The following is a 27,234-nucleotide window of genomic DNA, read 5'->3' on the forward strand; positions in this document are numbered from 1 at the left end:
TACTAGCTGGGTGACCCTGGACAAGTCACTTAACCACTGCCTGCCTTAGTTTCCTCATCTGTAAAATGAAGAGAGCAATAGCACCCACCTCTTAAGGTTGTTGTGAGGATCAAATGTTTAGCACAATACTTGGCACATAGTAAGTACCATCTAAATATTAGTTTTTCTTCTTAATCCTTGGAAAATTCTAGAACAGATGAAAGAAATGGTCAATTGATATCTGGAAAGTGAAACAGTGATTACAAAGTAGTCACAGCATGGCTGTATTAGGAACAGGGCTTGCCGTATTAACTTCACTTTCTTTTCGTAGAAAACAGTATTCTAAATGAGCAGATGTAGGGAATGCTGTGGACATACAATTTATCTGGATTTTTAGGAAAGCTTTTCATAAATAATTTGATACTCTTCTTGTGGAGAAGAAGGAAAGCTATGGCCTTGACAAGAAGACATGTGACAGGGACCACCCTGGCCCTTGTTGCTGGAGAACCGAGTGTGTCACGTTTTACCCTTTTACCCAATTCTGTTCTCCAGTACTCTGAATGCACTTCAGGGCGTTTAGTCTCTGACATTGGCTCAAATCCCCACAGATTATTTCCCCCCAATTTTAGGGGTGCAGGCAACCTCATTTAACCATTTAACAGTGAGATTAGTTTATACAAACGTTCCCCCCTCCCAACACCTGTAGGACATAACCCTCACTGCCCTTCTCTTCTCTGGGGACAGATGGGGAATTAGGTTCATGGCTTAACTCAGTTCCTTGGTAACACTAGTCTTGTAAGCTCCAGGCCAAAACTCCCCATTGACTTGTGTCCCAGGACCCTGGCTTCTTAGGACTTCCCTGTGAGAGTCCGCTGTCTGGAATCTTGGGCTCCAAGGTCACCGTGGCTCGAGCTCAAGGTCAGGGGCTCTGCTTCCTGCTCCTAGAACTCAAAAGGCCAAAGACCAAACCCTGAAGCCCATTTCTCCAAGCCTCAGGGACGCAGGGGAAGAGGAAGTGGCCCTTCTCTGCCCAGCTTGCTGAGTGGTCCCCATGCCGGTGGTGAACAAGACCTTAGGTCCTGGATGCTGCCGGAAGGAGATGGTGAGACTGCCCTGGCCGGGGAGGCTGAAAGTCTCACGTAGTCCCATCTTGGCTGGCTGTTGTCCTTTGCTCTCAAGTGACATCCCTCCACAAGAACCAAGTTATGGTGACTCTGACTGTGGCCGATCAGGCCAGTATGAGCTCAGAACATTCTACCACAGCTCGGGCACAAAGAGTCCATGTGAACATTTGGGGTGGATTCTCTAAATTCATGCATCTCGAGTTTCTCCTGAGCTACTTCCATTCTCCTTGGCTCATAGAGGACAGCACCTTCTCTGATGAGGGCACGCCGTGCTGGGTGGTCCTGTGCCAGTGTCTCCCATGTCACACAATCAATTCCAAAGTTCTTCAGGGAGACCTTGAGAGTGGCCTGGTACCATTTCTTCTGAACCCCATGTGAATGCTTGCCCTGTAGTCTTTTTGGCAAGCATAAGTTTTGTATTCCAACAATGTGGCCAGCTCAGCAGAATTGCACTCTCTGAAGGAGAGTCTGAATGCTTGGCAGTTTAGTTTGAGAAAGAACCTCAGTGTCTGGTACATTATCCTGCCAGGTGATGTTCAGAATCTTCCTAAGACAATTCAAATGGAAATGGTTCAGTTCCATGGCATGGCGCCGGTATACTGTCCAGGTTTCACAGGCATACAACAATGAGGTCAGCACAAGGGCTCTGTAGATCTTCAGTTTGGTAGTCAGTCTAATACCTCTTCTCTCCCGTACTTTCCTTCAGAGCTTCCCAAACACAAGGGAGTGAAACAAGGCTGTGTGCTTTTTAGCATGATGTTTTCAGCCATGTTGTCAGATGCCTTCAATGAGGACTAACATGGCATCAAGGTCAGCTACTGCACTGATGGTAAATTCTTCTTGAAAAGACTACAAGCCAAGACCAAAGTGGAGGGAGAGTTGGAGCACGATTTTCTGTTTGCAGATGGTTTTGCACTCAATGCAGCCTCTGAAGCTGAGATGCAAGAAAGTATGGATCAATTTTCTGCTGCTTGTGCTAATTTTGGTCTGACAATTAACACCAAGCAAACACAGGTGTTCCATCAGCCACAACACCATCCATACGTGGAACCATCGGTTACAGCAAATGGAGAAGTTTGAATGCTGTGGATACCACTTACCTTGGTAGGGTAGTTTCCAGGGATGTGCACATTGATAATGAGGTTGGCACACACATTGCCACGGCTTGTTCCATCTACACAGTCAAATGAAGAGGCTGCTCTTCCTTACACGGCAGGCACACCACAAATGACTTCTTCCAGATGCCAGGTTCCTAGTGTCTCTGATGTGGGCCCCTCTGCGTGTGATCTGGGCATGTGTCAAAGCCCTTTTAGGGATAATTGGATGGGTAAATAATTGGTTGGATGACAAGCCTCAAAGAGTAGTTATTAATGGTTCAATATCAGTGAAAAGGTCTCCAATGGAACTATGCTTTCCCTCTGCTGCTGAACTTTTTTTCAGCACGGATGAAATATTCATCAAATTTTCTGGTGACCCCAACCTGGGGAGAGCTAACCCAGTGGAAGATAGAGGCAGGATCCAGAAGGCTTTTGACAGGCTAGAGGAGAAATGTTGTCTGGCTTCAGGCAGAGGCTGGGTGACCTATTTGGGCATGTATTCCACTGGGGTTACTTTTGTGTGTGTGGAGGCAGCTGGTGTCACAGTGGATAGAGCACTGAGCCTGAAGGCAGGAAGATCTGAGCTCCAGTTGAGTTTTAGACACTAGCTGTGTGACTCTAGGCATCACTTAACCTTTCTCAGCCTCAACCTTTCCTCTTCTTTACAATTAGCATAATAACAGCAACTCCTTCTCAGATTGTTATGAAGATCCAATGAAGTCATATCTGTAAACTCTTAGCTCAGTGCCTGGCATCTAGTAGGTGCTTAATAAGTGCTTGTTCCCCTTTCCATTAGCACATGTTGGGATAGATGGCCATTAAAGTTCCTTCTATCTCTAAATGATATGACATGCATAGTGACTCTATGATTCCATGTTTATCCAAGGTGGTTGGGAGACATATAACAATGACAACAATGAATGACTGCCATGATAACCATCAAAAAATTGTGATCCTGGGCAAGACATTGCTTATAACCTAGACTGAAGGCCATTGATCAAGGTGTGTCAGGGCTGGGAGTGACTGTTGAGAGAGCGTTGTGTGAATTTATCCTGGAGTATTTTTTCAGTTTCTAGACACCACATTTTTGGTGAGGCTTGGAATAGCAGTTTCCAAAGAATTGAAGATGAATACCCCACAGAAGGCAATAGAGAGGTACATTGTGTGTGTAAGCAGGCTGTGACTTGTAAGAAAGGAGGAACTTTAAAGGAGAATGCAGACTGTCATCAGGCAATATATGATGGAAAGAGAACATGGGACGTTTGTGTTCTGAGAAGGGATGATATGTGGAGAGCTGGAGTGTTCCACTGGCATCCTTGTGATATTCAGAGAAAGTGAGTCTGGCCTCCAGTACACTGAGTACACTCCCTGTCCTGAACACATGGGAGGACACAAGAGCTGTGCAAGATAGACAGGCTGTGGTCTGTGGAGGAAACATCTGAATTGAGATCATGGTTCCTGTGACTCTATTGCTAAGCTGGAAATGTCTAGGGGAAGATGTCCAGGATGGTGAAAGGCCATGAGATCCCACCATATGAAGATGTATGGGAGCAATGGTTCATCTAGGGGAAGAGTAGGCTTAGGTAGGACAGAGTACTTGTCTTCAGGTATTTTCAAATACCCTTCAGGCCCCTTCAGGGCCTTCAAGAGAAGAAGGGTCAGACTTGTTCTTGACCCATAATGTAGCAATAGGAGCAAGAGGGAGCAATTTAAGAACCAAGTTTAGGCTTGATGGAAGGACAAGGCTATGAACAGTGAGAGCTATCTTGAAGTAGACTGGGTCGTGTCAGGTAGTGAGTTCCCTGCCCCTTTTCCCAGAGCTCTTCAGCAAATGGGTAGATGAGTGTTCATTGAAGTTGCAGTAAATGGGATTCTTATTAATATATGCACTGCACAGTGTGGCCTCTGAAGTTTCTCCTCCCTCTGAGTGACTTAGTGAATTCAAATACCTTTGAGTCTGATCCCTTAATTTGATAAAGGAGGTCACCAAAGCTTTGAAGGTGGAAAGGTCTCTTCCAAGGTTACTCGCTGGAGTAGATGGGGAATGGAGCTGATGTTAGGAAATGGAGTGAAGGGTGCTTTGCCCATCTCCTCACTCCACACCTGAGTCTTTCTACCCAATCTGACTGGGTCAACCAATGAGACACTGTTGAGAAGCGGACAGTTTGCTTTGCATGTCACTGAATCCCCTTCTGGGTGCCCTGCTCTGCTTCTTGGCATACATACAGTCTCTTCACTCCCTCCTCTCTCTCCTCACCACCTCACCTGCTCAAGGGCCTTGCTATGGTGTCCTCTCAGACTGAGCCTCCCCCAAAGGCTATCATTGTCTTTGTACCATTTTCTCTTTTCCCCTCCAATAATATAGCAATCCACATTTCTAGAATTTAAAAATGTATGCATGCTTTCCTTACAACCACTCCGTGAAATGGTGAATATATAGGAATTAATACTGGCATTTGGTAGCTGAGGAAATGGAGGCTGAGGAAGGTCCACCACCTTGCCCTTCACCCCACTTCTAGTAAGTGATAGAGCTGGACCTTGGTCCAAAATCACCTGTCCCCGAGTCCAGGGCTTTGTCCACTATGACACAATGACACTCAGTAAAATAATACTAATGATTATTGACAACAATAACTTTAACCAGCTCCTGCGCCTGCTCCTCCAGAGTCTTACTGGATTACAAACTGGCTAGCCAGAGAAATAAATTCAAGATGAGATGGTGATGAAACTCTCTATCCTCAAAGGCAAGAACATCCACTAATCAAACCTTAACTTCCAGAGGGACTGAACCCTGGGAGGACTATGCCCTGAGCAGCAGCAGGGGAACTCACTGCACCTCTGTAGTATCTGCTACCCTGGAGAAGAGCATTCAGGTCCTTATGCCCTCGCCCCTAACCTTCCAGAGTCAAACAACTGCCAAAAGAGTCACATGTGGTTCTCTCCCTATTTGTGTATACCACTGGCCCCATTTCAATCTATTCCACATAGTCAAATGACATGTTTTATGCTTGGATCTGACAAGTGTAATTTTTGCCCCAAATGGGCCACCTTTCATCTGCCTAGAAAAGAGCCTATTTTTTGGCCTGGCACCCAAATACCCCCTCCCATCTGGTGTCACCCTATTTTTCTAGACTCATCTCATCTCATTCCCTTCAATGCCATTTATCATCAGCCCAACTGGACCCTGCTCTTTGATGCCAACACATGTACCCACATGTGCCTCTGCTCACACTGTTTGCTATGCATGAAATGCCCTCCTTTCAACGCTTTGCATGTGGACTTCTTACTAACTTGTTAAAAATGAACTCAAATGCCGTCTCTTCCAGAAAGTGCCCCCCCATGTAACGTGCAGAAACTAAAGTTATTTATTGTAGGACTTCATCTTATCTTTCTGCCAGATCGTGAGCTCCCCAAAGTCAGGGACCAAGTTTTATCTGAACTCTCTATCTCCCCCCAGCGTCCAGCATAGGGATCTGTGTACAGTAGGCACATAAGCAGTTTGAAGGTTGCTTTATTTATGTTTTTTTAGCAGGTGCCTCTTATTCCTTAATGTAGGAGTGAGTAATAGAGGTCATTTCAGGCATCGGGGAGGCAGCTGGGCTTGTGTGTGGTGACCTATCCATGCAGGTGGCTTCTCTCTCTGACTGTGCATGATGTCATCCCTCAGAAGACATTTCCTTAATGTTTGTAAAGCTCTTTGCAGACACCATGTGTTCTATAAATGTTATCGTCACTGCTGCTGCTGTTGTCTTTTCAAGGAGGACATTGACAAGTTGGAGATTTCCAGATAAGAGCAGCCAGGATGGTAAGAGGACTTCAACCTGTGGCATATGATGATCCATGGAAGGAATTGGGGTGTTCAGCCTGGAGAAGAGAAACAATGAGGTGAATGTGATAACTTCATTGAGGAATTTGAAGGGTTGTCACATGGAAGAGGGATTAACTTTACTCTTATGGACCCAAGAGTACTGAACTAGGAGAATTGGGAGAAAGCTGCAGGGAGCTGTGTTGAGATTAGGATGAAGAAGTCATATCAATAGGAGGAAGACTTCTTTTTTAGGATTTAGAACTGTCTGTCTATGTAGTCAGCTGCCTCTGAAGGTTGAGAGCTTCTAGTCACTTGGCCTTCAAGCAGAGGCCTCTGTAACCACTTGTCAGAGGTATCATGGAAGACTAGGTCACTATTAAGGTCCGTTTCATACTTAAGGTTCTACAATTCCAATTGAGGAAAGTGATGGACACAGAGCTGAAATAAGGGTGCTGTGCATAGGAGAGAGTGCCTTTAGAGAAAGACTTGTTCACCTTTTTGTGTCCTGGACCCCTTTGTCAGACTGGAGCAGTTTATAGATTGTTTATAGGGATTTAAAAAACCCCATAATTGAAGAAAATGCTAAATTTCAGCTAAAGATGAGTGAGAATAAAGATGGGTTTTTCCCAAGTTCATGGAGCTTCTTAAGTCTATGCAGGCATTACCTTAAGAAGCCCTGCTTTAGAGGAAATCTCATCTGGCTCCCAACCCCAGATGTCTCAGCCTTATCTCTATTTCAACCACATTATTTAGCTGCGGTCATTCTTTGCCACTCAAAATATCCCTTATTTCTTTGGTGTGCAGCCCCCCCCCCCCGACCTTCCTCCTTTTTCTGACAAGAGTGACTCAGAAGATAGGGTACATGGGTTATTTTGGTGAAAAAAAATCATTACCTTTTAATAACCAAATTTCAGATGCTGAGGACCTCTGAACTTTGCTAGATCAATGTCAGACAAGAGATATGCAGTCCATCTCTAGTTAAAACTCTAGAGCTTTCCAGGACTCACACCGCACTGACAGAGCTTCCAAGAATCTGGCTCAGCTATATCTGTTCCATATTTAGGTACCAGAGTCCACTTCAGCTACAATAGGGACCCATATTGAAATTTAGGCTATCAAGAGGAGCAGTTTGAAGACCCTTGGAACCCTTCCAGGAGAGTTTTATAGCTGGCAAACTTTGTATGTCCCATAGTCACTAACCTTTAAACAGCCTCAACTTTGGCTCAGAAAAGGAAGCCTGATTATGAAATGGAAAAGGAAAGAACCCGGGATCTTTCCATGGTTCTGACTTTAACCTTTCAGTCTGTTGTTTGTTCTTCATACTCAAAGAGGACCAGTGACATCATGATGTTGGGGTCAAGGTACAGTGTGTCCAGCTGTGGCTGGTCAGTCCAGTACAAGCTTGGAAGGCTCTACCACAGGTTAGGAGCAAATAGTCCTTTTCAACATTTGGGATGGAGATGTCTCTGGATTTGCACATTTCATTTTTTCTTTGTGCTCAGTAGCACAATGCCTTCTTTGATGTGGGCACACCATGCTGGGTGTTCCTGTGCCAGTGTCTTCCATGCCTTACAATCAATGCTAAAGTTCTTCAGAGAAACCTTGAGAATGTCCTTGTACTTTTTCTTCTGACCTCTATGTGAGTGCTTGCCTCATAATGCCAAGTCAGGTAATTCTGGGCTCTATCCTGATCTCTAATTAGGTGGCAAAAGTCTCATCTTACTTTTGTGCCCCACCCCCAGCATCCACTATAGTAGTCTAAAAGAGTAGATAATTAATGAATTTTTTTGTTGTATTATATTGTAGTGTATGAAACCTATAACAATCTGAAGATTTTCCTGGCTTAGTCAGGAAACTTTAGTCAGAGTCTAGGGGTGAGTTCTAAGAGATTGATCCCTGTGACTTTTTAATGAGTTTTCATGCAGAAACCATTGCATTCATTGTGATAATGAAAGCAATCTCTCATTGCAAAAAAAGAATGTTCTTTCCCCCTGACATCATGTCTAAATTTCCTTTATTGTAACTTTCACCCATCAGTATTGGTTATGTCTTTAGGGAACAGAGAACAAGTCCAGTCTCTCTTCCAAATGGTCAATGCTAGAAGAATATCATTCATTCACTGAATCTTAATCTCTTTGGGCTAAACATCTCCACTTGCGTCAGCTGATCTTTACGTGGTATGGACTCAAGGTCCAGAAACATGTATCCAGAAAAAAAAAAAAGATGCGTTCTGGAAAATGTGTTTGAGTAAAAGTCCAGGGTTATGACTTTGTCTGGAGTTTCTGGATTCTGTTTAGAGTTCAGTTTGACCTGAATTAGAGAATGAGACCTGGAAAAAAGGAGATTTCAAGGACCTTATTTCTTCAGTGCCCTGGAAAGCTAGAAGAAAGATGAGCTAAGACAGAAAGATAATATATGGTGGCATCAAGAGTTTGCCAGTGGGCTAATGTTGTTTATCACCAACAGCATGGAAATAGTTTAACTGTGTTTCCAACCTAATGGTGTTCCTGTTTCACGGATGGCTGTTGGTAGCAAATGAAAGTCATAATTTTGAACTTGGTAAAGTGATGAATTGTAATGAGTTTCAATCTTTGATTCTCAAAAATGATTATTAAAGTTAAAAAACTATTGTAATGTGATAAGTGACAGAACAGCATAGTATATAGTGTAGTATATTTTTATGTTTATATTTGTGAACCTCAAAATACCCTACAAGTGAGTATTACAAATGGTTGGTCCTGCTTTGAGAGCATGAATGCAAACTTCTCTCTCTCTCTCTCTCTCTCTCTCTCTCTCTCTCTCACTCTCTCTCCCTCTCTCTCTCCATCTCTCTCTCCCCCTCTCTCTGTCTCTGTCTCTGTCTTTCTGTGTCTCTGTCTCTGTCTGTCTTCTCTCTTCTCTCTTTCCTCTCTCTTTCCTCTCTCTTTCCCTCTCTCTCCCTCTCGCTGTCTTTCTGTGTGCCTCTCTCACTGTGTCCGTCTCCTCTCTCTCTCTCTCTCTCTTTCTTCTCTGTCTCTCTCTGTCTCTCTGTCTCCCTCTCTCTCTGTCTCTGTCTTTCTGTGTCGCCGTCTCTCTCTCTCTCTCTCTCTCTCTCTCTCTCTCTCTCTTCTTTCTCTCTCCCCCTCCCTCCCTCCCTCTCTCTGTCCCTCCCTCCCTCCCTCTCCCCCCTTCTCCTTTTCTTCCTCTTTTTCTCTTTCTTTCTCTCCCTCTCTACATCCATTTCTCATTCGCTGTCTCTATTTCTCACTATCTCTCTGTTTATCCATCTTTCTCCCCCCACCCCCATGTCAACTCTCCCTCTTAGCTGAGGTTCAGAGATTTCATGGTATCTGAATCTTAAGGCATGAATCAGTGAATGGTTACAGGAACTGTCTCTGGGAGATTCCAAGCTGAGCACATAGACTGTCAGAGCTAGATGGGAGTTTTAGCTCAATTGGTCAAAACTTCTGAGATTACAGAGGAGAAAACTTTTGTTAGCTTAAAAGGGGTTAAGAAACTCTATGGCTCAGTTAAAATGACTCTTTTGGGATCACTTTGCTCCCATCTTCATTCTCTGGGCATACAAACTGTTAACGCTGGCAGAGGATGAAATGCAAGCTTCTGACAAGGTCACTGGTGGCCCCAAAGCTTGCTGGGTAATGTGAGATCTGTTTTGTTTTTAATACAGGAAATTAAATTCTCCTCAAATGAACAAATGGTCAGCATAATCAAGTGTGTCAGTGATGTTAACCCAGGCACACGAGCCTTTTCCTCAGCTGACTCATTATAACTGGAGTGATGCCTCTGCTAAATTTAACCCTTTCTTAGTTCCTGAGGCTGCCTGTGGACGTGATCCTGCAGTCCATGGGGATATGCCACCATTCTGCACTGCGTCCTCTTCTCTGGGCCTATGACTCTCTTTGAGAGCACTGGATGACTGAATGAAAAGGGCTTCCAAGTGAAAGGCAGCCAGCCCCTGGTGGCCATCACTCCTGCCCCCTGATTGTCCATTTACTTCATAGCATTGTTGGTCATTCTGCCCTGATTTCTGGTCATCGCTCTTTCAGGAATGGCAGCGAGCTGAGCTTTGGGAAGGGGAAAGAGTCAGGTGTTCCAATTCCTTGAGTGCCAAGGGCTCTCTCCTAGACAAAGTGCTGTGTTTTCTCACTAATACAACAAAGACCATCACATTTTTGTTGAATGGTGAAACCTATTGCCTCCTGGAGGAGGAGCATTAAAAGCTGGATAAGCATGCGTCCTGTCATCATGGACCTCCTGGTTCAGGTTTTGCTAAAGGTTCTTTGGTCTTGAACCCTGCAGTGAACACATTGGTGCCCCAAACCAAAACTCAGCCTGGTGCCTCCCACTGTGCTCAGCAGGCCTTTTGGCCCCTCAGTGCATCTCACACACTGTCTATAGACTTGCCCCAGCCTCTGCTGCAGGCTGGACTCTTGGGTTAACTTTTTGGTTTTCTCTTTAGAAAAATGACTTCAAGAGCTGAGCCAGACACAAATACGAGGGGTGTGGAGCTCCCTGGGTCTGTGTTTTCTCCTCCCAAACTTGCCTCTCTTCTGGAATCCCCTTTACCATCCCTGCTACTGACACAAGCATGATGATCTATGGATAGAAAGCATACGGATGATAGACCCTCTCCAGACCCCCTCTGGAGGGGTGGGTTCAGTTCTGAAGGAAAGAGAAATAAAGCAGAGAGAATCTTCAGCTGGGTAAAGAGGACGGCAGAAGGCCTTGAGTCTATGGGGCATGAGGAATGGTTAAAGGAATTGGGGCTGATTACCCTGGAGAAAGTTTGCCAGGAGGTGGGAGCTTCTTTCAAATATTTAAAGGGCCTGTAGGAGAGAGAAGGATCAAATTCATTGTCTGCCTTGGGGGTAGAGCCCAGAGCATGGGGAATTAGTCCCAATTTCAGGACCTTCCATCACTTAGCACTACGGAAAGGTGGGATGGGCTTCCTTGAAAGGTAGTGAGCTCTCTGTCCTTGGAGGGCTTCACCCAGAGGCTGGATGGCCACTCATCAGTTATATCCTGGTAAGGATTCTTTGGGGGATATATGGAGTGGATTGGTTAACTGCCATGGTCCTTCTTGATTGTCAAATCCTGTGATTCTGTGAAATTTCTTCCCTTCTCTGGACCTCATTTTCCTGCTCTCTAAAATGAGTGAACTCAGTTCAGTGATCTCTGGGGATGGGACCCCAGCACTGACCTTCTACCACAGGAGGTATGGACGGGTTCTACTACAACTCATCCTCTGCCTCCTGAGATAACTCATGGCTTATGAGAGCAAGGCCTGGCATGGGACGTGGAAAGGGAGAGGAGGAGAAAGACCCCTATGGGTGCTTTGTGGCTGGGCCTGAGCTCTAGGTCTGACCTAGTGCCTTCTCCCAGTTCTCCTCTGAGGATAAATCCTGTGATTTCCCCACAATCAGTTTCACCTGTTTTGAACTGAGTTTATTCTCACCACTGTTTGTCCTGCTCTCCTTGCTTAATTTGACCTCAGTTCGTACAAGTCTTCTCACGTTTCTCTTATTCATCATCTTCATCATTTCCTACAGCACAATATTTCATTACTTTCATGGAACAAAATTTGGGTTCTTTTTGTGTGTGTGTGTGTTTTTTTAAGGCAATTGGGGTTAAGTGACTTGCTCAGGGTCACACAGTGTCAAGTATTTGGTCTGAGGCCATATTTGAACTCAGGTCCTCCTGACTTCAGGGCCGGTGCTCTATACACTGAACCGTCTAGCTGCCCTGCTGGAACACAATTTGTTGAACCATAACCCACTTCAATGGTGTCTGCCTCAAAGATTTGAATCGTCAAAAGTCTTACTATATCTCAAAAACTTCTCCAAGAAACATTGACTGCTTTGGGGGTGGGGGTGGGGAGCTTTGATAGGGACCCTTCTCCCGATATTGATGGAGATTTGGATATGCCCATTGCTTCACTGGAAGGGCCCCACCTGGGACTCTGTCACAAGTGTCCTGTCATGGTAGACATTGGATCCTTACTGTCCTTTCCTATCTCTCCCTCCCCTTCCATCTCCCCTCCAACCTTTCCTGGCCTTCTCCTCATTTTCCCCTTCTCCCTCCCCATACTCCTCCCCTCCACAAGCTATAGTATCACCTCTGTTGCCTCTACAGACTTAGATGGTGGTTCTGACATACAGAGCTAAATGAGCTGCTGGATTTTAGGTTAATGAGCTTCTAGATCATGGAGTAGGAGGGTAAGAAGGGATCTTAGCCTAGCCTGTTGTTTCACAGAGGATGAAACGGGCCCATCTGCTCCCAATTTCTTGAAGCCTGTGACTTTAGCTGACCATTCCAGTACAAGTCTAATCCATGAACTTAATACCCAGTGAGATACCTGGAATGACAGATCAACTTTATTGTTATTATTTTTTTTGGTGAGGCAGTGGGGTTAAGTGACTTGCCCAGGGTCACAGAGCTAGTAAGTGTTATGCGTCTGAGGCTGGATTTGTACTCAAGTCCTCCTGAATCCAGGGCTGGTGCTCTATCCACTGTGCCACCTAGCTTCCCCCTCATAATGAATGTTTATGAAATGCCCACTGTGTGCTGAGCACTGTGTGGGAACCCTCTGCCCTCACCTTTTCCAAAAATGCTCCTGCTCTCCTTAAAGTCCAAAGCCATCTGTGTGTGTGTTGTGTGTGCTGGGGTGAGGAGCAGATCAGTATGTGGACACAGCTTATCCAAGGTTTAAAAGTATGGCCTATCTGTTGACTGGCAGAGCCCCTGGGGTCCAAGTGAGGCTGGCTGTCACAATTACAGGACTGCAGTCCCTACCTTGAAGGAGCTTCATGATCTCCTGGGGAGGGGCAGTGTGCATCCAGAGAAGTCTGCTGTGAGGCAGGGGAAGGAGGGAGAGAACTCTGATCTGGCACTTCTCAGCTTTACTTTCTGGGCTATCTCCTGCAGTGGACTGTGGGGGCCAGGATTGTCTTTTACTTTTGTCTTTCTACTGCTTAGCAAAGTGGCTGGAACACAGTAGATGCTTAATCAGTGTTGACTGACATCCAGCAATAGGATAATAAGAGGAAATCAGAGTTCTGTAGGGCTTACAGTCTTAATAGTCCAATACCATAAGCATTTATTACACACCTCACATGTTCTCTGCACTGTGCTCTGAACACCAGGGCTGCAAAGACAACCCCCAACCCTGCTCCTGCCCTAAGTGGGGTTAGCTCCGTGCTTGGCACATATGGTTATCCTTTACTGAATGTATTATCCACTTACTGATCTCTTTATCAATCTGTCATCTCTCTTCTGCTGAGGGCACATGCCCTGTCACTTCTGTATTTCAGGAGGAAGAGAACGCTAATGATAGATGAATTTGGAAAGAATTCTTATGGGAAGTGGCATCTGAGCTGAACTTTGTGGGAAATAAGGGAAAATGAGGACTTTTAGACATGGAGGCTATCCCATGCAAAGGCATGTCAGTGGGAGGTGGAGGAGAGGAAGGGGATAAGCATTTATGTATGTGTTGTGCCAGGCACTGTTCTAAGTGCGTTTTATAAACGTATCCCATTTGGTGCTCACAGCAACCTCAAGAGGTAGGTGCTAGTATTATTGAGACAAACCGAAGTTAAATGACTTCCCCAGGATCACACAGCTGATAAGTGAATGAGGCTGGATTTGAACTCAAGTCTTCCTGACTCCAGGTCCAGCACTCTAACCACAACATCACCAGCTGCTAAGATGGGAAAATTGTACGTAAATCAGTTTGGAACATAGAAGAGATAAAAGTGATAATGTGCAACAGCCCGAAAAGAACAAAGGACCATCTATCATCTCAGTGACTATGTCTTATTCTTCAAAGGCAGATGTGCCCTTCTTTGCTCATGCCCAATGGCTTTGGAAAGTGCTTGGGGAGAGTTCATTGACCATTTGCACCAGTTTATGTGGTATCTATCACTCAGTAGCAGCTGCTCAGGATCTGTTGAACTATGCTACCAAGCAGCCCTGGCACCATTTTCTAAGATTACATTCATTTCATCCAGCTCACATTTATGTAGTGCCTACTATGGGTAGAGACTGATTCTAGGCCCTGGGAGAGAAACAGAACTTAGATTGGGGGGCTCCCTGTCCTTATGGAGCTTACAGTCCAATTGGGAGACATGACACCTGCCTGTCCTTACATGAAAATAATAACTCACAGACTGTTAGACCTATCTTAGAGATAATGTCATTCAATCCCTTCCTTTTCTCCATGTAAGAAAACTGAAACAGGGAAGGATTAAATTAAACACCTGGAGAAATATTAATTGCTCATGGGTAGGCCAAGTCAATATAATACCTAAGTTAATTTACATATTTAGTACCATACCAATCAAACTAGCAAGGAATTATTTTATAAAGCTAGAAAAAATAATAACAAAATTCATCTGGAAGAACAAAAGGTTAAGAATATCAAGGGAATCAATGAAAAAAATATATGAAGGAAGGTGGCCTAGAAGTAGCAGATTTCAAAGTGTATTTTAAAGTGGTAATCATGAAAAGGAGGCAGCTAGGTTGCTCAGTGGATAGAGCACTGGGCCTAAGATTCATCTTCCTGTGTTCAAATCTGACCTCAGCACTAAGCTCTGTTTTCCTCAGTTCCTCATCTGTAAAATGAGTTGGAGAAAGAAAAGGCAAACAATGCCAGGCACATGCAGTAAACACTTAATAAATGTATTATCACCTATTGATTTCTTTATAAATCACAATTGGGATCATAAATAATCAGACACAACTGAACAATAACAACAATCTAGTGTTGGGTAAACTCAAAGATCTAAGCTTTTGGGACGACAATTCACCATTTGACAAAAACTGCAGGGAAAACTGGAAAGCCTTTTGGCAGAAACTAGGGATAGACCAACATCTCACACCATGGAACAAGATAAGGTCAACATCAGTATATAATTCAGACGAAAAGGGTGATATCAGAAACAAATTAAGGGAGCATGGAAAGTTTTGCCTGTTGGATTTTTGGATAAGGGAAGAATTTATGACCAAACAAGAGACAGAGAACATTACAGGATATTAAATGGATAATTTTGATTACATGAAGTTAAAAACTTTTTGCAGAAACAAATGCAGCCAAGATTATAAAGAAAGCAGTAAACTGAGAAAAAAAATTTATAAGTTTCTCTGATAAAGACTTCATTTCTCAAGTATATAGGAAATGCAGTCAAATTTATCAAAATAAAAGCCATTTTTCAGTTGAAAAATGGTCAAATGATATGAATAGGCAATTTTCAGAAGAAGAAATCAGAGCTATCTATACAGTTGCACCAAAAAAACCGCTCCAAATCACTACTGATTAGAGAAATGCAAATTAAAACAATTCTGACTTACCACCTTACACCCATCAGATTGGCTAACATGATAGAAAAGGACAATGACAAATTCTGGAGGAGATGTAGAAAAATAGAGACATGAATGCACTTTTGGCAGAATTGTGAACTGGTCCAAAAATTCTGGAGAATAATTTGAAATTGTGCCCAAAAGTCTACAAAAATGTACATACCCTTTGACCCAGCAACACCACTACTAGATATATATCCCAAAGAAATCAAAGAAAAAGGAAAAACATCCATATATATACAAATATTTATAGTATCTCTTTTTGTGGTGGCAAAGAATTAGAAACTAAGAGAGGCCTATCAGTTGGGGAATGGCTGAACAAGTTGTATTTTATGATTATGATGGAAAACTACTGTGCTATAAGAAATGACAAGCATGATGGTTTGAGAAAAACCTGGGAATTCTTATATGAACTGAAGCAAAGTGAATTGAGCAGAACCAGGAGAACATTGCACATGGTAACAGCAATATTGTAGCAATGATCAACTGTGAAAGATTTAGTTACTTTGATCAATCAATACAGTGATTCAAGCAAATTCTAAAGGACTCATGGTGAAAAATGCTATCCACCTCGAGAGAGAACTGATTAATTCTGTGTGCAGATTGAAGTATATTTTTTCCCTTTCTTTTTCTTTCTTTCTTTCTTTCTTTCTTTCTTTCTTTCTTTCTTTCTTTCTTTCTTTCTTTCTTTCTTTCTTTCTTACTTTCTTTCTCTTTTGCAACATGGCTAAAATGGAAATGTGTTTTGCATGATTTCACATGTATAATTGATAACATATTACATACCTTCTCAACAAGTCGGGGAAAGACTGGAGGGAGGGAGAAAATTCAGAACTCAAAATTTTTAAAAAAAGAATGTTAATAATAAATAAATAAATAATAGCATTGTTTTTTAAAATTAAAAAATAAAGCATTAAATTACTTGAACAAGGTCCTACAAACCTAGAACTTGTACCCAAGTCCCCTGAATAAGGTCCAGTACTGCCTCGCTTTTCATGGCACCATGACAGCCCTTTCCGAGTGCAAGGCAGTTGGTGGTGCTTTCTCAGTGGCCATGTTGGGTTTGTACTGATAGAGCCTTACCCACTCCTGCTCATGGCCAAAGGCACTGGGCGCTGTTGAAAGGTCCATTCCCATTCCCTGCCAATTGGTTCCATTGCTTGTCTATTTTTTCTCTGATTGCTTAAGAAAGGAATGGAACCAACCTGCCATTGGCAAACATAAAAAAAATCCAAGTCATGGCCCCAGAGATGGGAGTGGCCTGAGTTAAGTCCCAGTTCCCCCCTGGTGTGCCTGTGTGACCTTGGGTAAGTCATCTTAGGAGGTTTGTCTGCCAAATGAAGGGTTTAGACCCTGAGGTTCCTTTGAGCCCTAACTCCCAGGATTCTAGTACCCTGGACAGGGCAGGCATGTGGTAAAGGTTTGTTGAGCTGGAAAAACTTCTAGCTCTGAACTCAGGGGACCTGAGTTTGAATCATAGCCCTGCCATTTATCCTCAATGTGGGCTTGGGCAGGGAAGGCCTTGTTCTGGGCCTCAGTGTCTTCTTCTGTAAAAGCAGGAGGCAGGATGACCTCTAAGGTCACTTCTGTCCCTCAAATTCATGTTTCCATGAATTTGACTCCAGGCTGGTCAGATGCATTTTCATTGTTAAACAGGACACCTTGCTCCTGAGATGGGGGATTTGCATAAAATTTTCCCCATCCTGAGGGCAGTCTGCCTGGGTAGGGACAGGAGAGGCCAGTGCCCAGGGAGGCCGTGTCAGAAGCTGGTACCTCCTGCTTTGGCCCTCAGTAGCTGGTATTGTGTTCTGGCTTTGCTGCTGCAGGAGGCAGCAAAGGGAGCTCATCTCAATTCTTTCCTTTCTTTCTTAGAAGACAGGATTTGTCCAGGCTGAAGGAATTTTGAATCAAGGCAGGGTGGAGGTGGGAAAACAGGTGGAGAAAGGCTTCCCTTCAGACTGCAGATGTCATCTTTCCACAGCTCCTTGGGAAGACTCTTTTTTTCTTCCCTAATTATACAGATTGTAACAGTCGGTCCCATGTGGGCAGGCAAGGCTGGCATCAGAGTTGACTCTGGCATCCCCTTTAGCAGAAGCTGTCATGCTCAGATGAAGGAGAGGTGTGGTAATGAGAGCTGTCTGTAGCATTGGCTCTTTGCTAGAGGATACTCAAGCTAAGGGGAGTCAGTTTTAACATAAAAATCCATTTCTTCATTGAGTTTCCTCAGCAAATAATCTTTATCATGTGATGGGGAAAGTAGCCACAGGTGGTTGACAGAGCATTGGCCTGGAGTCTGGACACATGGGTTTCAGGTACAGGTCTTGGTGCTTAATTGCTTCTTGACCAACTGACTCCAACTCCTTTCTGAGCTTGGGCTTCTTTGTAAGTTGATAGGTGGGATACCATTAGAACTAAGGACTGAGTACCAGGATCCCAGTATTAGAAGGGACCTCACCAACCCTTAGTTTAACTCACCCAAGAAGAAGCATCCTCTCTAAGCATCCCTAACTTTAAAAAAAAAAGTTCTTTTTTTCCCCAATGGACAAAATATATTTTTCTTCTTCCATCCTCTCCTTTCCTGTCATGAGAAAAAAAAAAAGAAAAAGAAAACCCATGTAACCAATATGCAGAGTCTGGAAAAACACATTCCCCTCTTGGCTGTGTTCAAGAAGGTATTTCTGATTCTGCATCCTGAGCCTATTGCCTCTCTGGCCAGAGGTGTGTAGCCAGCTTCATCGTGGTCCTGGGCAGTGATGGTCCGCACGGCTCAGAGACCCTGCAGCTCTCCAAGGTAATTGACTTAACAATGTTGGTGCGGCATAAATGCTTATCCTGCTTCCATTCTCTTACCTCTGCATCAGTTCATACAAGTCTTCCTGGGTTTCTACAAAACTAGCCTTTCTATCATTTCTTTCAGCACAAGAGCATCCCATTACATAAAACAATTCCTTTTTGACTGCTTGAAGTTGTGCCGACTAAAATGTTTCTCATGTCATGGAAAAAAGCCACTTGTGAACATGCTTATACCACTCCTAGGGCTCAGGTGAATTGGGATCTTTTCAGTGGCCACCAGGCTCCTCTGGTTCTGCTTTACTTGGGGGGAGGGTGGAAGTGCTACTTTCTGGTGGATGCCCCATGCCTCCCACTATGACTCATTCCCCACCCTGCTTTTCCACTATTGGCTTTCTGGTACTATCACATTCAGGGACCCTCCAGTAAAACCTTTCCCAAGCTGGGCATTATCTTCCCCATCCCTTTCCCTGATCAAAACTCATGTACCCCATGTTCCTCCCCTCGCATCTCATCTTAGCAGTTCATTCCTGCTGAGGTGTCAGTGGTCCTCAATGGCCCTACTCCATAACTCAGTTGCACCTTAATAGGGACTTCTAGGGTCTTCACTCAAAGAGTCAGTGGGGTGAGAATCCCAGTAATTGTGTGGATTTGTATTTGGGGGGGGTATGGTGTGGGTAGTGAGGCCAGGTGAGAGTGGCTGCCAAGCAAGTGCTGGGCTTGGCATTGTCTTTGTGAGGATGGAGGGCCCTTTCTGCTCTAGCTTCATCTATATAGCCTGGTCCTGCTGACAAGAGAGAGAAGAATATACATGAGGCCAGGAGACCCTCTCCAAGTGCACTGTCCTATGAGATTGACCATAAGAAAGAGCTCCTTAGACAGTTTTTAACTTACATTAATGCTGAAATGGCAGCTCAGACACCACATCTGTCTGTTTGCCAGACTTCCCCAAATCCACCCTACTCCCACCTTCTCAAGCAGAGAGCTCCCTGGAAAACACAGGACCTTGTGGACTCCAGAGTCAGAATGCTCCCTCAGTTTTGGAAAGGGGCACAAAATGCTACCAAAATGTGGAGGTTTAGAGGTGGCCCCAAAGACAGTGCTGGAGCTGAGACTTACCTAGTTCTACCAGGGCAGTGATTTCCTTTTCAATGCTGCTACTCACTCGGAATTACTTAGCTGGTTGAACCATGCTGGGCTTAAGGACCTCTAGGAAGGGGAGGCGTTTCAGTGGGATTCTATCTGGCTTGGAGAGTCTCACTTTAATCAGAGGATGTGCTGGAGAGCTGGGCTGTAGAGACAATGACGTGGGCTTCTCATGGGGTATTCACTGGGGCTTTCCCAGTCCTGAATGTTGCTTGGGCCTCTGAGCTGCCAGAAACTGCAAAAGCCAAAGAGCAGTTGTTATGGCTTAATTTGATTTAATTTGTCATACTTTCAGGGAAATCCCACCAGATCACATGTACATTTGCAGATGTGTAACTAAAGGAGCCATGTGGACCCAGCCTAAAGGGAGCTACAAAGGTCTATTTTTAATTGAGGCACCACTTTTCTCAGAGAAAGCTGGGTGTGTACTCATCGCCAGTATGACTGAATTTCTCAAGCAGATTTGGAATTATGACTTACTCCGTTTGGACTTGAAGTCGCTCTGGTGCTTACCACCCATATGACCCTAGCCAAGGCATTTCCCCTCTTCATGCCTCAGTTTTTACATCGATTAAATGGGGGAGCTGGTGATTTGTTTGGTCCTTTCATTCTTTAGCATTTTAAAATTCTAATCTGAGGCAGATAGGTGGTTCAGGGGACAGAGAGCTAGACTTTCAAATCAGGAAGACCTGAGTTCAAATCTGCCCTCTGACACTTATTAGCTGTGTGGCCTTGGGCAAGTAATTTAGCATCTGTCTGCCTTATTTGCTTCATCTGTATAATGTGGACCCTAATAGCACTACTTGATAATAATGGTAACATTAGCACAGAGTAGGTGCCATATAAATGCTTGTTCCTTTCCCTTTCCCTTTTCTCCCGCCTTGTAGAGTTGTTGTGAGGATCAATTCAGCAAACGTGTATTAAACACTTACTTTGAGCCAGGCACTGTGCTAAGTGCTGGGGATCAAAGGAAGGCAAAAACAAACAAAAACTCCAGTCCAGTCAGAGGGAGGAAGGAAACAATGAAAAAAACCCCACCCCAATACACAGATATGTCACATACAGGATAAATGGGAAATAATCAACAGAAGGAAGGCCCTAGAATTCAGGGGGGTCTGGAAAGGCTTCTGGTAGACAGTGGGATTTTAGCTGGCACGTGAAGGAAGTCAGGGAAGCCAGAAGACAGAGATAAGGAAGGCTAACATTCTAAACACAGTGACAGCCGCGGAGGGAGGAAGGAACGCGAGGAGGCCAGAGTCACTGGATCATGAAGTCTAAGAGGGGGCTTGGAGGTGAGTTAGAAGAGTGAAAAGGTTGGAAGGGCCCGGGTTCTCCAATGAGATAGGATGTGGCAAGTCATTCCCAACCTTAAAGTGATGCAGAAAGACACAGCCATCCATTATTGTTGTCATCATCATCATCATCATCATTGTCGTTGTTGGCATCGTTGGTGTTCTTGCTGCGATCTTAGAATCAAATTTTTTCAGAGCAAGGAAAAGTTGAGAATTGATGACTAGCAAAGAGATAGTCTCCCTTGCTTCCCTACCAGTATTTCTGTGGTTGATACATGTGAGCTTTGCAGTAGTCATTCTTCACTCTCATTATGTGACTGATTCCTATTTTTTTTCCTGACAGTCCATTTCTTTTTTTTCATTAATTTTTTTAATCAATGAAAATCTGCCTTCTCTCCCTCCTGCCTCCTCCCCCAATTTCTCTATTGAGAAAGCAAGAGAAGCAAGCAAGAAAAACCCCTCTCTCAAACATGCATAGTTAAGCACAACAAATTCTCACGTTGTGCACGTCTGAAGAAGATGTGTGTCAATCTGCTTTCTGAGTTCATCACGATCGGTCATCATGAAGTCCACCATGGATTCCTTGTTGGCCATTGTATTAATCAGATTTCCCAAGTCTTTCAAAGCTGTCTTTACGTGATTGTTATTGTATAAATTATTTTCTTGGTTCCGCTCACTCTGCATCAGTTCATACAATTCTTCCCAGGTTTTCCTGACATTCCATCCCATTCATGTAACATCACTTGTTCAGCCATTCCTCAGTTGATGGGTACCCACTCAAGGCCCAGTAAAAGAGCCATTATATTTTTGTACATGTGGCTCTGTTTCCTTTTTCTTTGATCTCTTTATAGCACATACCTAATAGTGGTGTGGATGCATCAATGGGCATGCACACTTGACTAGCTTTTGGGCATAGTTACAGAATACTTTGCAGAATGATTGGACCAGTTCAGAGCTCCACCAATAGTGCATTCATAGACCTCTTTTACCATAGCTCCTCCAGCATTGATTTTTTTTTTTTTGTTAACTTTGCCCATCTGAAGGATGTGACATGGAATTTCAGAGGTATCTTATGCAAATTTTTTCTAATTATTAGTGATTTAAAGCATTTTAGGTAACTATTAATAGCTTTTTTCATCTGCAAATTGCCTTTTCACATCCTTTGACCCTTTTTCAATAGGTGAATGGCTCTTATTCTTATGAATTTGAATGTTTCCTACATATCTTAGAAATGAGATCTTTACCAGAGAGACTTGCTGCAGAGATCATTTCCTCCCCTTACCTGCTTCTCTTCCAATCTTTGCCGCATTTGATTGTTTCTGCAAAACCTTTTAAATTTTGTGTAATCCAAATTGTCCATTTTACCTTCTGTGATCTCTTCTCTTCTTTCTTTCATCTTGAGCTCCTCCTTTATCTATCAGTTTGACAGGTAATTTCTTTCTTGTTCTTCTAATTTGTTTATGATATTACCAAGCTGTTGGTGCAGTGGATAGACAGTGGGGCCTGGGGTCAGGAAGATATGAGTTCAAATCTAGCCTTTGAGACTTACTAGCTGTGTGACCTTAGGCAAGTCACTAACTCTCTGCCTCAGTTTCCTCACTCTAAAATAGGGAAAATATTTGCAACTATTTTTCAGGGTTGCTGTGAGGGTCAAATGAGAAAATATGTATAAAAAACACAGCACAGCGCCTGGCACATAGTAGGAGCTACATTCTGCTTATTCCCCTTCCCTTCCGCCTTTTTGGGTAAGTGTAAGTGGGCCATCTGCAGTTTACCTTGGTGTGCAATATGAGGCGTCAGTCTAACCCCAATTTCTGCAAGGCTGCTTGTGAGGGTCTAAATAGGGAGCCACCCCAGCGACTGAGGCACCTGCTACTTTGTGCTGTGCCCAGTCCGTTTCATTGGTATTCCTCTCCATTTTTAGCCAGAGCCAAGCCATTTCAACTGTCACTGCTTTGTAGCATAGCTTCGGATCCGATAACTCTTAGGCCTCCCTTCTCTCCACTTTCAAAAATCATTTCCCTTGAGATAGTGTTATTAATTTATTTAAAGACTTTAATTAAATTAAATATTTAAACACAAAATAAGAAAAGAAAAGAAAGCATTACCATGTGCACAGCAGAACTTAAGAGAGGATTCAACACATGCAGCAATAAATTTCCATTTCAAGAAAGCCTTTCTGATAAACACTATGCATTGTGTCCAGAGACGTCCATCTTTTCTTTGCTTCCTTGTAAGTTTTGTTTTGTTCTCTGCTCTGTACTTTTTTTTTTTCTTTTTGGTGAGGCAATCAGGGTTAAGTGACTTGCTCAGGGTCACACAGCTAGTAGGTATCAAATGTCTGAGGTCAGATTTGAACTCAGGTCCTTCGGACTCCAAGGCAGAGCTCTATCCACTGCGCCACCTAGCTGCCCCTTGCCATGTACTTTTTACTTCGTTCTTTTCCTCCCCTTCCTCCCCCCTGCAAAGAAGGCTACAACTAAGTGCAGATGCACACACATATACACACATATACATACACACATAAACACATATATACATATACATATGAATACACTCACATACCCATATATACTTAGATATCTATAATCATACTCCTATATAGACATGTACATTCACATGCATCTATGTAAGACCATGTTATATTTGTTTGTCCTCTGTTTCTCTGAGGGTGGATAACAGCTTCCTTCACGAATCCACATCTTTCCATGTTTTTTTAAGCTCACCACATCGTTTCCCACACCACAGCAATATCCCAACTTTATACTCCCTTGAGATTTTTGATCTTTTGTTCCTCCAGATGAATTTTGTTCTCAGGCTTTATTAAGTGCTACTTTGGTCTTTTGATTGGTAGGCTACTGAATAAGTAAATACATTTAGGTACCATTTTCATTTTGCATTATATTTGCTCAGCTATCCATGATTAATTACTTGTCCTATCATTTAGATTTGTCTTTATTTGTATAAAGAGTGTTTGGTAATTATATTCATATAGTTTCTGTGTGTGTCTTGGCAGTTAGAGTCCCAAACACTTTATACTTTCTGATGTTCTTTTAGATGGAATTTCCCTTTTTATTTTTTTTTCCTGTTGGATTTTGTTGGTAATATACAGAAATGCTGCTGATTTATGTGAGTTTATTTTATATCCTGCAACTCTGCTGAAGTTGGTAATTGGTATGATTAGTATTTTAATTTCTAGGGTACTCTAAGTAAGCTATCTTATCTGTAAAAGGTAATAATTCTGTTTCCTCTTTGTTTATGATTGTTCCCTCAATGTCCTTTTCTTGTATTGTTGGTATAGCTAATATTTCTAGCACAACATTGAATATTAATGGGGATAACGGACATTCTTGCTTTGCCCTTGATCTTATTAGAAAGGTCTCCAGTTTATTGCTGATATCTTAGGTCCACCTTCTTTTCCACCTTTTAAAATGATTTCCCTTAAGATTTTTGATCTTTTGTTCTTCCAGATAAATTTTGTTATTATTTTTTCAGGCTCTATAAAGTAATGCTCTCTTTTGGTTTCAAAAAGATACTATTAATCATATTAAGGAAAGATGTATTTATTCCTATACTTTCTAGTATTTTTAATAGGAATGGGTCCATAGCTTATTCTGCATTTGTTGAAGTAACTATATAATTATGTTTTCTTTATTATTAATGTGGTCAACTATATTTGTAGTTTTCCTGATTTTGAACTAGCCCTGCATCTCTGATATAAATCTGACTTAATCATACTATTTATATACATATATATATATATATATATGTATTACTGTTGTCTACTTAATATTTAAATATTAAGTATCTAAGATAATATTTATTTAAAATATTTGCATGGATATTCATTAAGGAAATTGGCCTATAGTTTTCTTACTCTATATTGATTCTCCCTAATTCAGGTATCTTGACCATATTTGTATCATAGAAAAAAATTAAGACCCTTTTATTCTTTTTTAAACAGTTTTTATAGGAATTAATTTTTTCTTTTTATGTTTGATAGAATTCGCTTATAAATCCATCTGAACCTTGAGATTATTTTTTTTTCCTTTGGGAATTCGTTTATGATGCACAATATCTTATTCTGAGTTTGGGCCATGTAAGTTCTCTCTTGTTCTATAAATGTGAGATTTCAACATTTTTCTAAATATTCATCCATTTCATTTAGATTTTCAGTTTTATTGACATATAATTGCACAAAAGAGTTTCTGTTAATTTCTTTCATTTCTTTTTCATTGGTTGTGAATTCCTCTTTTGCATTGGGGTATAAGTAATTAGACATTTTTTTAAAAAAATTCAAGTTTTTTATTTAATCCTTTTCAGTTGTGTCTGACTCTTCCTGACCTTTTTTGGTATTTTCTTGCAAAGATACTGAAATGGTTTGCCATTTCCTTCTCTAGCTCATTTTGCAGACGAAGAAGCTGAGGCGAATAGAGTTATGTGACTTGTTTAGGGTCACACAGCTAGTAAGTGCCTGAGGCTGGATTTGAACTCAGAACTTCCTAACTCCAGGCCTGGAACTTTATTCACTGTGCCACTTAGAAGCTCCAAATGGTTTATCTATTTAACTTTAAAAAAAAGCAACTCTTAGTTTCATTTATTAATTTCTTCTTTGATTTTCAGCATTTCTATTTTTCTGTTAAGTTAGAGGGGTTTTTAACTTGTTAGTTTTCTAGGTTGTTTTTAGTTGCATTCTCAATTAATTGATTTGCTCTTTTTTTCTTTTAATAATGAAAGCATTTAGAAAAAAAAAATTCCCCTAAGGAGTGTTTTGGCTGCACTCCAAAATTTTAGGTTTTTTGGGGTTTTTTTTAGATTGTTGTCATTATCTCTAATGAAATTTTCACTTATTTCTTTATTTTGTTCTTTGGCCCACCCATTCTTTAGGAATAAGTTATTTAGGCTCCACTTACTTAAACTTTTTTTTTTCAGTGCTGCTTTATGAAATACATGTTTTATTGCATTATGGTCTTTAAAGATATATTTGGTATTCCGTTTTTCTGCATTTGTTTGTGATGTTTTTATGACCCAGTACAAACTTAGTTTTTGTAAGGGTGCCGTGCACAGGTGAGAGAAGGAATATTGATTTTATTAAGTGTCAGGCATTCAGCTAAGTGCCTTACAAATATTATCTCATTTGATCCTCATAACAATCTTGCGAGGTAGGTATTATTATTATTCCCCATTTTAGAGTCAAGGAAACTGAGTCAGACACAAGGTAACTTGCCCGTGGTCCCATAATTAATAAGTCCTTATGGTGGATTTGAACTCAGATCTTCCTGATTCCAGACCCACTGCTCATCCACTATGCCACCTGACTACACAACTGAAAGATATGTATACTACTTTGTATTCCCATTCAGTAATCTCTAGAGATATAGCATATCTCAATTATCTAAAATTTTATTTAAGTCATTAAATCTAAAAGGGGAAAATTTCCCTTCCTCGTTATTATAGCTTTACTGTCTGTTTCTCTCTATAATTCACTTAACTTTTCCTTTAAGTATTTAGATATTATGCCATTATGCACACATATGTTTAATATTGATACTAATCATCTATGATACTTTTCAGCAAAATGTAGCATCCTCATTGATCTTTTTTTATTAAGCCCCGATTTTTGATGTTTCTTTGTCTGTGTTCATGAGTACTGCCCCTTGCCTTTTTTTACTGCAACTGAAGAATAATAGATTTTATTCCAGCCCCTTATTTTAACTCTCTGTGCATCTTCTCTTATAAATGAATTTCTTTTAACCAACAAATGTTACTTTCTCCTTTCTAATTCATTCTGCTATCCTCTTCTGCTTTATGGGTGAGTGAGTTCATCCCATTAACAGTCAGAGTAATTATTATTAATTGCATGTATTCTTCTATTCTTTTTTGTATAGTCTTCTATTTCCTTATATCCTCTTTATAAAGAAGAGAGGAATGTGCTCAGCACTAATGCTTTAAGTTTAATGAAATCTGCTTCTGCTCTCTTACCCTTTTTCTCTTTCCCTTTCCTCATACCCAATTACATGTTCTTATGTTTTTCTTGTTTTGTTTTAACCACTCTTTAAGGCCCACCCTCCTTAATTAGTGTTTTTGCTTAGTACTAAGACCTCCTTTATCCCCCTTTCCTCTAATTCTTCCCTTTATTCTCATCTTCATCTCATGTTTACTTTTTGAGTAAAATGTGTTTTTGTGCCCAACTGGTGTGAATGATCTTTCCTCTTTTGAATATTTCATTTGAGACTGAAGTTAAAGTGTTACCTCCTTCCCGCCTTCCTTCTTGGTTGTAAAGTCTTTTACTTGTACACCCTAACCCTAAAATTTTCTTTTCTTTACTTTCTACCCTACCATGGCGTTCCTTTTCCTCTCCCTTTCCATTCTTATTTTAAGATCATCAAAACATACAAAACCATTCCCAAGTTCTTTGTCTTAGTAGACTCCTATAATTTCTTTGATAATAGGGTACTGAGTGGATACAAGTATCATCTCTCCATATTAGAATGTGAACAGTTTATCCCTTAGTTCTTGTGATTGCTTGCTCATGTTTACCTCTTGTGTTTCTCTTGACTTCTGTGTTTGTATTTCAAAGTTTCTATGCAGCTTTTCATCAGAGACATTTGAAAGTTCTCCATTTCTTTTCCCCCACAGTAAGA

At 41.9% G+C, this 27,234-nt stretch overlaps 1 protein-coding gene across 3 annotated transcripts in view; it reads left to right on the plus strand.

Moving 5' to 3' along the window:
* Positions 1-27,234, plus strand: part of STK32C (serine/threonine kinase 32C) — a 184,532-nt gene that overhangs the window by 100,597 nt on the left and 56,701 nt on the right. The window contains exon 1 of one of the 3 annotated variants that reach the window (XM_020973074.2): positions 5,990-6,085. The exons of the other annotated variants lie outside the window; for them this stretch is intronic. Coding sequence (XP_020828733.1) covers positions 6,041-6,085 — 45 coding nt within the window. The 5' untranslated portion in view covers positions 5,990-6,040. Of the gene's footprint in view, positions 1-5,989; positions 6,086-27,234 lie in introns of those variants that run through there. 3 annotated transcript variants of the gene reach the window in all.

The sequence above is a fragment of the Phascolarctos cinereus genome, unplaced genomic scaffold (assembly GCF_003287225.1).
Source record: "Phascolarctos cinereus isolate Bilbo 61053 unplaced genomic scaffold, phaCin_HiC Scaffold_3;HRSCAF=262, whole genome shotgun sequence".
NCBI classification, from domain to species: Eukaryota; Metazoa; Chordata; class Mammalia; order Diprotodontia; family Phascolarctidae; genus Phascolarctos; species Phascolarctos cinereus.